Source organism: Vidua chalybeata, chromosome 6 (genome assembly GCF_026979565.1).
Source record: "Vidua chalybeata isolate OUT-0048 chromosome 6, bVidCha1 merged haplotype, whole genome shotgun sequence".
NCBI classification, from domain to species: domain Eukaryota; kingdom Metazoa; phylum Chordata; class Aves; order Passeriformes; family Viduidae; genus Vidua; species Vidua chalybeata.
In genome coordinates this window covers 51,000,135-51,013,513 of record NC_071535.1, presented here as the reverse complement: position 1 = coordinate 51,013,513, position 13,379 = coordinate 51,000,135, and the positions used below count along the sequence as shown (strand labels likewise).

Below are 13,379 nucleotides of genomic sequence, written 5' to 3'. Positions count from 1 at the left end.
TAGATTCAATTATTATAGTTCAAAGTAATACAGACCCTGACTGTTACAGAACAAGGCATGGTGTATGTGTGGGTTTTGGTTTGGTTGTTTTGTTTTTTTTTTTTTCTATTTGAAGCTATTTTTATTGAAGCTGTCAGGCAATTATACAAAACCAGGAAAGAGTGTTCATGGCTCTCTGGATGAACTGGGAAGACTCTGAGCTTGGAGTCAGGCTGATAGGAGAACTTCTCCTCCAATCTGACTGGTAATATCCTATACACATTTCTGGTGGGAATGGCTGTAGATTTGCTACTTTTCAGATGTTCATCTGCAATATCAGAACCCACTGGAGTTGGACAGGAGCTCTGATACGTGTGATTGCTGTGATGTTGCCACTGACCATGGACACTCAGAGCCAAAGCGTGTGGGTTACTAAGCAGAGGTCTAAGTTGCAGCTTGGAACTTCTATGACTCAAGTCCATCCTAGATAAGGTGTTTCTTGATGGAGGAGGTGAGGGAAGAACGTTATGTGCAATGGATTACAAAATCTTAGTATTACAGAGTACAGATCTTTCTGCAACAAGTCTCATAGTTGCAAAATCAGAAATTGCTGAGGCTCTGCCTAAGACCTATTTTAAGGTCTCTTGGTCTGTTCACAGTAGGTCAAAATAAACGGTGTTTTTTCACTCCTGTTGTAAGATTAGTGTGACTCTGGGAATACTTTGTAAGTTTTGTTGATGCGCATTAATGAAATAAAATTTTGACTGCTAAGCTCTCAACAAAAAATAATGCCGGAAATGCTGCTTGTTTAGTATTCCAAGACAAGGACGCTACTTAAACTAAGTCTGGTAGGTAGTGAGAGAAAGAGTAACATTTTCTTGGTCAAAGGAGAAAATTCTTCTTTAAACGGAGAAATAGAATTTATCAGCTGTTAACCTTTAAAATCATCACCCTGCTTGTCTTTCAAACCCTGGCAATTCTGCAGAAGGTGTGTTAAGGAATATCCTGCTGCTTTCTGTTACTTTCTCCAGAAACTGTTTTTGTAGGGAAATCTTTCTGGATTTTGAGTGCCATCTTGTGGTGCGTTCTAAGCACCTAAGGAAAGGTAACCCCCCTTTCACTACTAACCTGCAAGGATTTGCTTTGTGCAGAGATATACCAAGTCAGATTTACCATGGAAAAATAATCACTGTTCATAGAGATCTGCATTTTTTCCCAGTCGTACTTAGCAGCACAGATTGCTACTTTGTACCTCAACTTCTCATCAGTTCATTTTAATTACTTCGGTGTGTGGCATGGGGAATGACCCCTGAAAAATGTGGCAGACTGTGGTAGCTTGCTGGCTGTGTTAATATACTGCCTTGTGTTCTCTCAGGAGATATGGCTTCTAATTCATGGTGATATATAATGAATTAAAGAAAAATCTGATAGCAAAGTACATGTAAACTGAAATTCTATTCATTTCAAAACTGCTTTAGTTTCATTGCTGTAAAATTGGTATCAGTGGAGAGGCTTAAATCTTCTGGTTTAAATGACAACAGAAAATTTTCAGTGACAAATCCAAGCTGTGAAATTTTTCATTTAAATAAAACTCTGCATAAAATGATGCCCCACCATTTAAAATATCAAACAATTATTTCCATTGAAAGTAGGTTGGAAGATTTTTCTGCCTTGTGTTTACTGGGCGAGGATGGGTCACTAGAAGCTATTTATTTACCATAGCAGGGCTAAAACCAAAAGGAAGGTTTTGAACCTTTTCAATCACAAAGATTGACCCCCAAAATTATAGCTTATGTGAGCATGTGGCTTAAAGGATGAATAAAGAAGTTGTAGTAAATGGTTTGGTTCAGAAATTTTCTGGAGTAAGCAAGACGTTTATGGGTTTGGTATTTTGTTTGTTAGTTGCGTGGTTTTTTTAAATTATTATTGTGAGCTCATTTGTAACAAATAACTAAAATCAGCTAATATACCACATATTCAAAAGAAAAATAAAATACTCTGAGAGGAAAACCCCTTTTATGTCCCCTAATGGAGGCTGCAAGACTGTGAGCGAGCTGACGCAACTCTGTGGCCCATTAGTATCAAAGGTTACTAATACAACTAACAAAGCCCATGTGGACAGCTGATCTTTGCTGCTGATTGAGGCAAAAGTTAATGAAGCAGATTAATTCAGTCTCTGTGTGCGGGGACAGAATGAAACCAAAAGATTTACTGATGTTCAATACAGTAAGGAAACGTCAATCTAGAAAGAGACACTTCACAATGAAGAAAATTTAATAAAACCACTCAAACAAACAAACAAATGAAAAGAAACAGCCCAGTCAGGCAAGATGTTGCTAAAACCAAATGCATCATGGCAAAATGGGTATGGGCACAGAATGTTGGTCATTATCTTACTGTTTGTCAGTGATAGACAGTTAAAAAAAAAAAAAAAAAAAAAAAAGACATGGTAGCTAGATTACTCACTTTAAAAAATCCCCCAAACTCTCAAATACCTAAATTCTTAATTCTTGATTTAGATCTGCTTGCTTTACCCGGTATTACCCAGTAAGATTTTCTGATAGAGCACAACTTACTCCCAGTTCAAGCACATGCTTCATGGTAGATCTCTTCAGTTTTCCTAGCAAGTAGATGTCATAACTATTTACTTTAAACAGGATTTAGTGGCATCTATGTGAAGACAACTGAAGAGAAAAAGAGCCTTTAAGTCCTCCCTTGCCTGGGCACTGCTGACACGTCCCCACCTGTGGTTTTTTTTCGACATTTCTGCACCTTCCTCTGGATAAGCACCAGACGGGAACATTGTGTTTTCTCGATGGAAGTGCTGTTAGTCCCAGAGGAACAAAAACATACCTAGTTCTCACCTAAAAAATAAGAAGAGCAGCTCCCAGGATGGCAAAATATTAATTGCCAAGTGGGGTATTGGCATGTTATTTGTGCTCTGTAGTGATACAAGAGTGAAAAGCTATGTTTAATTTGTGAATACACAGTTTGCAAATGGATTAATTTATCAGAGAATAATTGGAATCTGTTGAGAACTCATGAAGACTGAAAGCTTTTAAAACAGAACAGACATCTGAATTTCATTTCTTGTATGTTGTTTTCATTTTTTGTCAGTATAGAAGACAAATTAAGTGAGTGCTGTTGACGTACTTGAAGCTGATAGCATCTTCAGATTGTGTTGCTGACGTTCTTTTGTGGGTTTGGTGGGTTTAGTGAGGTTATTCAGAATGTGGGGCTTTGTAGCCATGTTCAAGCAAAGCCTAACAAAACCTCCTGCAAGAAAATCTTTTTAAAAATACCAATTTTTAACCTCTCTTTGGAGAGATTTTTGCCCCCTTTAAAAGTACACGATTTAATGTAATGCTTTCTTCACTGTATTTATAAAAATTGCTTCTGTTTGAACGATTCTGAAAGAAAAAATATTTTGGAGGTTTTAGGCTAGGTTTGCTTTTGTATGTTGAAGTGAATAGGAGAAGGAAAGCAGCGTTGAAAGTGCACGTTGAATGATTTATAAGCAATCCAAAAATATTGAAATAAGGCCACATTATTCTGTCATCATGATATCTCTGTTGCATGCAATTTCTTTAGTCTTCTTTAGGGCTCTTGCTGGGTAGCATTAACTGAGAATATGGCCCAAATTACATATGGGAGAAACATTTCTCATTGCATCACATAATCAAAATTTATGCCACTGCTGTTTTTCAACGTGAACACATCACCTTTTATTAATTACTTTTAACCATTAATTACCATTAACACATTACCTTTTTACTAATATTTTCTTCTTTTTTTTTATCTTTACAGATGATACTTTGGGATTGGGATTTGAAGCAATGGTACAAGCCCTATTACCAGGTCAGTATATTATGAATTTGTCTTTTTTTTTTTTTTTTTTTTTTGTGAAATGTGATTGAGTACAGATTTCAAAACTGTTCAAACTGTCAAATTTCAGTTCTTCTGTTGACACTGTGCTTGCCTATTTTTTCCCTGTGTCTCTTATATTGTAGTAAGCTCTTCTTGTTCTTGTTCAGAGAATTTTGCAAAATTAAAACTAATCACTTTTGTTTGGCCATATTTTTTATAATTTCTTTCAGCAGAACAAGGGTTAATAAAAATTATGAGGTTGTGGAAATTGTACCTCTGTAAGGGGTTCTAACAATTTGACTGCCGAAATTTGTTGATATTGTTGGAAGAGAAAGAATAGTAAGTTTAATGCTGAGACAAAAATAATAAAAATAGAGATTTAAAAATTGCCGACAGATTTCAAATAGAGAAAAAAAACTGGAAGCTAATCTTGAATTGTGAATTACTTTTTATTGTGTGACAAAAACCTGCAGCCACTGCTGTCTGAATGTCTATATATATTTTCTTTAAAATAAATTATGTTGCATTGATTTTTTTAAAATTTATTAAATTTGCAATGCATAAGGTACTTACTTGAAACAGAGAATACCATGAAGTGTTTTGACAAGTTAATAGTTTGCAACATTTCCATCTATTCCAGAGTGCTGGCAGTGGGAGTGGAGCTGATCTCTCAGTGCTGAATGAGGCTCGGAACATGCTCTCGGAGCTCCTGAGTGACCCATGTCTCCCACCACATGTGATCTCTTCCCTTCGAAGCATTAACAGCCTCCTTGGTGCTTTCTCAGGAGCATGCAGGCCAAAGGCCAGCCCATTCACATCCTTTCCTGGTTTCTTCCCCTGTCCTGAAATAGAAGATCCTGCTGAAAAAGACAGGAAGCTGCTCAAGGTCTAACGGCTTTTATTTGCATTCACGTGTGTGTTACAATGAAAAAAAAGAAATAGATAAAGGGAAATTCTTCTAGAAGGAATGCTCCTGTATGCATAGCAGGTTCTCTTGTGAGTACCTGTGGACAATGTTTAAGGTAAAAAGGGAGCAGCTGTGAAAACACATTGAATGAAATGGAGATAGGTACTAAAATGCAAATTCAAGTGGTTGATGGATAGACAGGTACAAGTACTGGTCTGCACCCTGACCACAACATTCCTCAAAATAACAGCAAATATAAACTGAAGGTGTTATAGTCTCATGATATGGGACAAACAGGGCTGTTCTTGATTCTTCTACATTCTTTATCTAGCTATTACTGTCAGTGTGGCTTTTTCATTGACCTTTCTTCCCCATGAAATTTACTCTTGTGGACAGCAAACCAGCTGTCCACAAACCAGCAACACAGAAGCAAATCAGCTATGTAAAAGGAAAAATATCCCTTCTTTTTCTTCAGCAAATCACTTTATGAGACCAGTTATCACTTCTCCATTAAGTCAGGGATAATAGGTGAAAGGAAGAGTATAGTTACTATATGAAATGCTAAGGAATATGCTAGGAAAAAAAAATACAGTATAGAAACTCAACTGCACCAGAGCTAATAATCCCAGCCCAGTATTGACAGCTTGAGGCTGCTTATTGTGGAGGCTACTCTGGGACATGCCCTGTAGGTGTTTGCATTTCTAGGAAGTGGGCAACTTGGCCCAAACTGATCATCTGGTTAGCTTAGTATTTTGCAACCTGATTCAACCTGTGAAATCTCTGTTGGGAACCATATTTTTTGGGGAAAAAAAGTCTACAGGTTACTCCATAGATGATCCTGCAGAACCATTGTAGGATGAAATTCCTTGTAATGTCACAATGGATACCTGCAGAATTCAGTTGGGCAGGGATCACAGTCATTTAGCATGTTTTTCTTTGTGGATTTCTTTAAAAGCTGCTAAGGATTGGCATGCCTTTGGATTTTTAAAATTTCTTTATAGGTAATCAAAATAGTGGGAAATGAAAAATATTCATTGCTGAGACCAGTTATAAAGAGTATGTGGGATTGAAATATTATGGTTTTTCACAGCTGCTCTCTTTTTCTCCTTCCTAAAAAGTAACTTTTTTCCTCAGGTTTTGGGCATGTTCTGTGGAGAAATTTACTTAGTGCTTGCCACAATCATTCAATAATTCTTTGGCTTTGGTATGTTTAAGAGTAAGCCCAAATATTTTCCCCCATGTATGTTACTGCAAGAGAAAGATTTCTTTTGCTTTTAAAAACCAGGTAAGTGAGCAAAAATTCCAGGTTATAACACAGCAAAGAAAATATTATTAAAGTATTTCTTCAAAATGGATTATTTTGAAAGGTTACCACTCTCTCTTTCCCTGACTTGGAATATAAAAGGTCTCCTCTGTAGTTTTTTGCTGTGGATTATGTGCATTTTTATTTCTCTTCCCTGACTGGCTTCCAAAGTGTGTTCAGTTATAATTTTCAAGTTGATTAGGGGGTCATCAAGTTGATTAGAGGTTGAAGCACCTCTCCTACAGCGATTGTTCTGCCTGGAGGAGAGAAGGCCTTGGCGTTACCTAATTGTGGTCTTCCAGTACCTGAAGGGAGCCTGTAGGAAAGGTGGAGAGGGATTATTTACACAAGCATGTGGTGACAGGACGAGGGGAATGGCTTCAAACTGAATGAGGGTTAGATTGGGTATTAGGCCAGGTTGGATGAGGCTGTGACCAATCTGGTCTAGGGAAAGGTGTCCCTGTCCACGGCAGGGTGGGTTGGAACTAGAGGATCATTAAGGTCCCTTCCAACCCAGACCATTCCATGATTCAGTGGTGAGCTGCCTGCTCTCCTCTATAGGAAAGGAGTTAAAAACAGGGAAAAGAATGAAACTAGGCTTCATACCTTGGGCTGGTCATAACTGCCTTTCTAATGCTAGCCCTTCCCCCTGGGTTTCTTGGAAGTGTAAACTTCCCCAGTATTCAGGAAAAAAAAATTAAATATGAGACAAAAAGCATTGCAAGGCTACTCTGCAACAGAAACTTTCCACTTCCATCAGGACTGTCCTTAGAACTGTCCCCAGATCTCCCTGTGTATGACAGTAGAATGTTTGCCAGATGGGTGGATTTCTGCTGTTATTAACAGTCATGATTTTAAAAGATTTCACAGTTGAGGCAAGTAAAAGTTGTTTAGGCAAACCCCTGAGTGTGCACATCTCTTATCTCCTGGCCTTGTTGCCCTTGGGAGAACTCCACTTGGAGAAAGAGACCATACCTGTGGTAAGGTACCACATCAACTGTTTATCTATAAAGATTAGCAACAAATAGCCCTTAAAAACCATAAATAAAATTTTAACATCTGCTTTTACTTCCATGGACTTTAACCATGGTCAAATTACTCAACAGGGATTAAGTAGCAGGAGCAGCCTGCCAACCCCACAGCTGAGACGATCCTCAGGAGTTTCTGGCTTGTCACCTGTGGAATCAACATCATCTAGATGGGAAAGGGGTAGCATTAGCAAGAGATCCCATCAGGAACATAACACAGCAAGGTAAGCATTGAACAGAGTTTTAAGGACAATAATAATGCTGGAACTTGGCAGTAGAAGTATTGGATGCAAAGTCTTGTGAATTAACTCTCCAAATTCTGCCAGCATAAACTGGAAAAGTTAATTATGTACTATGCTGTGTAACTCAGGTTGATGTTAAGTAGAAATCAGGTCATTCTGAGGTTAAGTAGTGTGCTCTGTCATAGTAAGTAGGCCTCGATATAAGCTTGAGTAGGAAATGAAAAAAAAGTCCAGCATACATGATTGCAAAACAAATTAGTTTAGTCTCTAGGCTTGTACTGCCTGCCTCCTTCTTTTTGTTTAATATATGCATCACTTGCCAATTTCCATATCCCCATGCATAATTAAAAACGTGAGACAATTTTCTTGTGGTTGGTAGCTGCTGTTGTGGGTATTATAATGTTTATTATTCCTCCAGTTATCAAGGAAGTTTTAAGTTACATTAAGGTAGTAATCTCTTCTATACTTGTTAGTAAATATGGTGCAAATAGAGCTTTTATTTCCAGAATTAAGATAACATTCTGAATTAGGATTAAAATGAATTTTTTTCCTTTTTGTATAATGTTGTATATTAGTGAAAATTCACACATTTAATTTTATTTAAATGTATAAATGAATATTCCTTTGCTTCTGAAATCTGTAAAAATGTGTGTAATTTTGATTTTCTTGTTTTGTTGGGTTTGTTTGGGTTTTTGTTTGGTGGTTTGTTTGGTTTTTTGTTTGTTTTTTTCTTTAAGTGGTTCTACGTAGGTCATAAGGAAAGTATAACAGATGCATTCTTAAAAAAGAGAACGTGAGTTATGCTGATAACTGGTAATTATTAATAGTAGATGGAAATTTATATACACATGTCCAAGAATTTACTTATCAGTATTATATTTACTTATCAGTATTATATTTAATATTAAAGTGAACTACTTGAATAATTTGGCCCTTTCAGTGGTTTTCCCCCCTTGGATAAAATATGATCTTTAAGCTTTTACATTGCAAAACTTAATTGTGGTTTGTGTATGAATTACAATTGAAGATTCTAATATGAGCAGTAGTAGTCATTAAAAGATTATATTTTCATGCTGACCTGGTTGCTGGTGTCCAGATGAACCTCCCCAGTTGTATCCACTGGAAATAACCAGGGACCAGAGAAATTGCTTTAACCTTAGCAACCGTGGGATTTCAATTTGAGGCTCAGCCCTCCTGCTGCAGTCTCAGTGTACATTTACAGAGGGTTTCCTCACTTTGCTTGCTATTCAAAAGCAGCTCTGGGGAACTCCTGTTTTAGTTGTATGCAGATTTTTGATTTGGTTTCTCATTCAAATACTAGCTCAAAACGCAAAGTTCTTCCTCATGTTGAGGTGAAGTTTCTCATGTTTTCATTTACGGCCATTACTCCTCCTCCTCTTGCTGGGCACCACTGAAAAGAGTCTGCCACCATGCTCTTAGCCCACCTTTGAGATATTTATAAACATTGATGAGATCCCCTCTCAGCCTTCTCTCAACTAACCAGGCCCAGCTCCTGCAGCCTCTCCTTATATGGGAGATGCTCCAGATCCCTCATCCCCTTTGTGGCCTCCACTGTACCCTTTCCAGCAGCTAGAGATACACAGAAATAAATCCATGTTTATTCTTGAACTCATTTTTCATATTCATGTATTTAAACTAGTGATGGGAGATCGAGTATTATTTCTGTATTGGACTTTTCTTGCCATCAGCTTAAGATGTTTTGGTAAATACTATTTTCCCCTCCTGAAGCAAAATAGTTTTACATTAACTATTTTCACTTTGAAGTAAATGCATACAGCTATTTTTAATTGTATATTCCATTTTTGTTCCCTGAAGGAAATATAATTTTAAATCATGGAGTGAAATTTTGTCCCTGCAACAGCAGATGGCAGGATTGAGCAATTGAGTTTAAGGACTTGGCCGCTGAAGCAAAACACACTTTGATGTCAATACCAGCTTTAGTTTTAAGTTTATCATAAATAAAGTATTTATAAATAATTGAATAATAAAACAATATTCTATATGTTTATATTAAAAAGTGTAAATATGTAAAATTTATGTGGCTGTGTAAGGTTTTAATTGTATTTTAAGTAATTGTATTTCCAAAGTAATCAATCCTCAGATCTGTTAAGAAACAGCCTGCTTCAAATGTTCAAGGAAAGTAGCATGTTAAAAAGTAAACCTATCATACATGTTCTGAGTATATTTACTGCATCATTTTAGGACTGTGTTAAGTATTTTGTTGCTTTCAATCAGTACACAGCAGTTTTTATTTCATATAATTGACATATATTTTCTAGCTGGTTTTGAATTCGACAGGTTTGTAGTATTTTTCTTGAATGGTGGTGGACCTGTCACAGGGCAGTGTAGCTATTTTAAAAGCATTTTATTTAACAGAAGTGGAAGACAAAGTAGGAAACTAAGAAAAAGAAATCCTTACTGTTTTCTTTTCAGCCAAGGATCTCACTCCAATGGGTCTTTTGGTGCAAACTTGCTGACAATATCAAAGCAAAGATCATCCTCTGTGACCTTGACTCATCACATGGCTCCCAGACGAGCAGGTAGGATCATGCAATTTTTACAGTAACAGGATGGCACATCACAGGTTTTTTCATGTAAACATAGCACTAAAATAATATCAGCATGTCCCTCGTTGTTTAAATCCTCTTTGTTAACAGCAAGGCCTTTATTGTCATCTGAACCCCCATGTCATGCTTCTTTTGGAAGGTGCTTCTCCTGGCCTGAGTCCCGTGGGTTCACCAAGCCATGGATCTGTCTCCAGCGGGGCTTTCAGCAACTGGTCGCCTGTAGAGTTCCCTGACACTGCTGATTTCCTCACAAAACCAAGCATTAATATACACAAGCCTCCAGGACACACATCTAGCTCTCCAGATTTTCAGCAGCCAGTTAAAACACCTGTAGGTTATATGTGTAGCAGGTACTGTAAACTCTGTTATAATTTCAGTCACTTCATATGGGTTAAAAAGAATGCAATTAAAATAAATAAAAAAATAAAAAAAAAAAAAACCAAAAAAAAAACAACAACAAAAAAATCAAGACCTGTGCCCCTACTAGGATGGAAAAAGGGCATAAATCTCATCATAATCTGTAACTGTGTTATTCAGGGGAGAATAAAGAATGCTGAATGTATGTCACTGCTTTGACATGGTGCATCTTTCTCAGCAGCTGTTACTGTAGAGGAACAGTATTCTGTGGAATTTTAGAAAAGGAGGGTTTCTTACTTGGGAATTGGATTCTGTGTTTCTGAATACGTTCTTAGCTATGAGCCCTACTTTAATAATTCAGAGGTCTAACTTTGGGGGAAGTGATGGTTGATTATTATCTAGGGATGGACTAAATCTATGTGTGCCAAATTTAGGAGAAAATACTCAGGTCAGTTGTTGAAGGAACCTTTACAAGCCTTTTTAAAAAAAGTAATCTACAGATATTTTTCAGTAGAAGACAGCAGTAGCAAAAGAAGAAAGTTACTGAATGTTGTAAATATTTTTCATGTATTCTGTAAGCTGTGGACGTCAGATACTCAAGCCTGTTCCAATACCAGAACCAGACTTTGCAGAATACAGAGACAGAAAATCAGGTGGGATTTCAAAATAGACAAGTACTTGATATCAACTTACTGCTTTTTTTTTTTCAAGCCAGTTAAATGAAAATTTCACTATTTCTACATATTTTTTCCTAGATTTTAACCTGTGTATGTATTTTACTTTGTTTTGTGTTTTAGAATAATCAAAATAAGATGAAATATTGCCTGCTTCATAGTAAGGATTTTAAAACGGGCTTCCACTAATACCTTTATAGTTCTGTACTCCATGTATCAAATAAGTGCTCTACCAACTAAGCTAAACTAATCACTGAAGCATTTTTTCCAATAAAAGCTATGCTTTTAGCTTCTCTTAATCTTCAAATAGGTCTTCTCTAACAAATTTTGTCCTCTATGAATTTTTTTCATATTTCTTAAATAAAATGGGTTAGAAACAAGCTGTTACTTGTATTTCTGTGACAAATACATATGATCAGTTAAAAACTTATTAGACAGTAGTAATTTACAAATCAGTTACTGATATAATATTTCTCTGTGTGTTTTCTTTAAGGTGAAATTGCAAGTGGTAATGTCTCCAAAGAATCTTTCCACCATACAGAGAAGAGGAAAGATGAAAAGAAAGAAATGATCAATCAAACACAAAATACACTGCTTGTAAGCATGTAATTGCAAAAAAAAAAAAAAAAAAAAAAAAAAAAACCCACAACAAAAAAAACCCACCAAAAAAAAACCCCTGCAATAACTTTTCTCAATTCAATATTTCTTTATAATTTCTAACTTGCTGTGAAGAGGCCTTTATGTTGCTAAAATAGTAATTTCTAAAGGGTTATGGTACATGGTTGGAATTCAATTTTTCGTTTAACAATTCTTTATCTTGCATAAATGTCACTAGCAAATGACAGGAAATATTGTGGTTGTATTGATTTTGTTGATCAATATTGATTTGTGTAGATTTAATGTTGAGAGGGTATGCTCAAACACTGGCTAATATTTTCTTTCGGAACTTCATGAAAGATGCAGCAGTGGCAGTGAGAGAGATCAATGAATGTTCAATGCAGTGCTATTAACATTTTGGGTGTATACATCAGGTGTTTTTAAAGCTTGTCCAATAAACCTATTCTTAAAGCTCAGTAAATCTTTGGTTTTAGCCTATGCATATTTTTGCTTTGTTTTATTAACTCATCTTGTCTAAAAATAAATAAGAAGGAAAATTTAGCACCATCTCAGACAGCCCTGGAATCTGCTGCCCAAAACAGGAAAACTCAAGCCTTTAAGTGTGCTATTTGTAATATTGATTTATGATTTTCTCATAGTCATAGTTGCAGCACCATTCAATAAATTCACTAATGATTTCTCATTTTCAAGGCTTTTTTTGCCAACACAATTGATAAATTAATTTTCATTGTTATTTTAGAGATGATAAAGTATCTTAATCTCATACAGGTGGAACAGAGTTCTAGATTAGAAACAATGTTATTAGACCATGATTCACTAATGGAGAAGATGAACAATTGGAATTTCCAAGTTTTTGACCTTGTAAAAGAAATGGGAGATCAGTCTGGAAGAATTCTCAGCCAGGTTTGTTGTCCTTTATTATATGAGGGAGGGTAGGTAAAGCTGTCCCTTATTTAAACCATTAAGAAATTTTGCAGTCAACATTCATGTGAATACTTGAAATTACATTTATGTGAATATCTTCAAAAGCAGAAATATGACTTCTCATGTACTCCATGTCACTGTAAACCATAAAAAATGGTTTATCTATAGAGAGCATGCTCCAGTTTTTCTGAATTTTATTCTCAATATAAATAGGTTAGACTCACACTGACTAACTCGGTTTTGCTATAAGATTTGCAGAATAATCTCCTGCTTTCAGAATTACTACTCTGACAACCATTGCTTTTTTCTTTATTTCCCTACAATATTTCTGCCCCACCTGTGAGGGAAGAGAAGTGATCTTTTAGGCAGCCTTTTGCCTCTTAAGCCTACAAACAGTGGGATTTTTTTCCATGCTGTTTTCTGCACGTAGTATCCCTTTTATTTCTTTCTGACTTATTCCCGTGCAGTTTCATGTTTGCTGAAGCCAAACCTGCTGGCAGGTGCAAGAGCAGGATTCTGTTTGCTCTTCCCCAGCTTCTCCCATTCATCAAGGTCATCTGGAAGCTTCTGCCTCCTTCTTTAGAGTGGATTTAGCAATCATGGAGCTTCTGATCTGACCGCTATACAGTTTTATTTCTAGTATCTTAGTTTTACACCCTGGAGTGATGTCCCCTAATTTTGCAGCTCCTGTTCCTCTGAGCACCTTCCACGCTTCAGAACTTCTTGTTCCTCTCCTGTGTCTAGGAAAAAAAGTTATAAAAATGCCTAGCAGTGACTTGGTTTACATTTTTTTTTAAATATTTGCAGCCTTGGATGGGGGGGATTAGGCTTTGAAGTACACTACATGTAAAACGTAATATATGGTTTATATACATATATGGAAGTTTTGAGT

The 13,379-nt window shown here is 36.3% G+C and overlaps 1 protein-coding gene across 1 annotated transcript in view; it reads left to right on the top strand.

Moving 5' to 3' along the window:
- The window catches only part of PDE3B (phosphodiesterase 3B), an 82,742-nt gene that overhangs the window by 60,377 nt on the left and 8,986 nt on the right, over window positions 1–13,379 (top strand). The window contains exons 2-9 of the mRNA XM_053944771.1: window positions 3,787–3,837; window positions 4,487–4,732; window positions 7,163–7,308; window positions 9,781–9,887; window positions 10,054–10,264; window positions 10,851–10,924; window positions 11,439–11,542; window positions 12,332–12,466. Of these exons, the coding sequence (XP_053800746.1) occupies window positions 3,787–3,837; window positions 4,487–4,732; window positions 7,163–7,308; window positions 9,781–9,887; window positions 10,054–10,264; window positions 10,851–10,924; window positions 11,439–11,542; window positions 12,332–12,466 (1,074 nt within the window). The remainder of the gene's footprint in view (window positions 1–3,786; window positions 3,838–4,486; window positions 4,733–7,162; window positions 7,309–9,780; window positions 9,888–10,053; window positions 10,265–10,850; window positions 10,925–11,438; window positions 11,543–12,331; window positions 12,467–13,379) is intronic.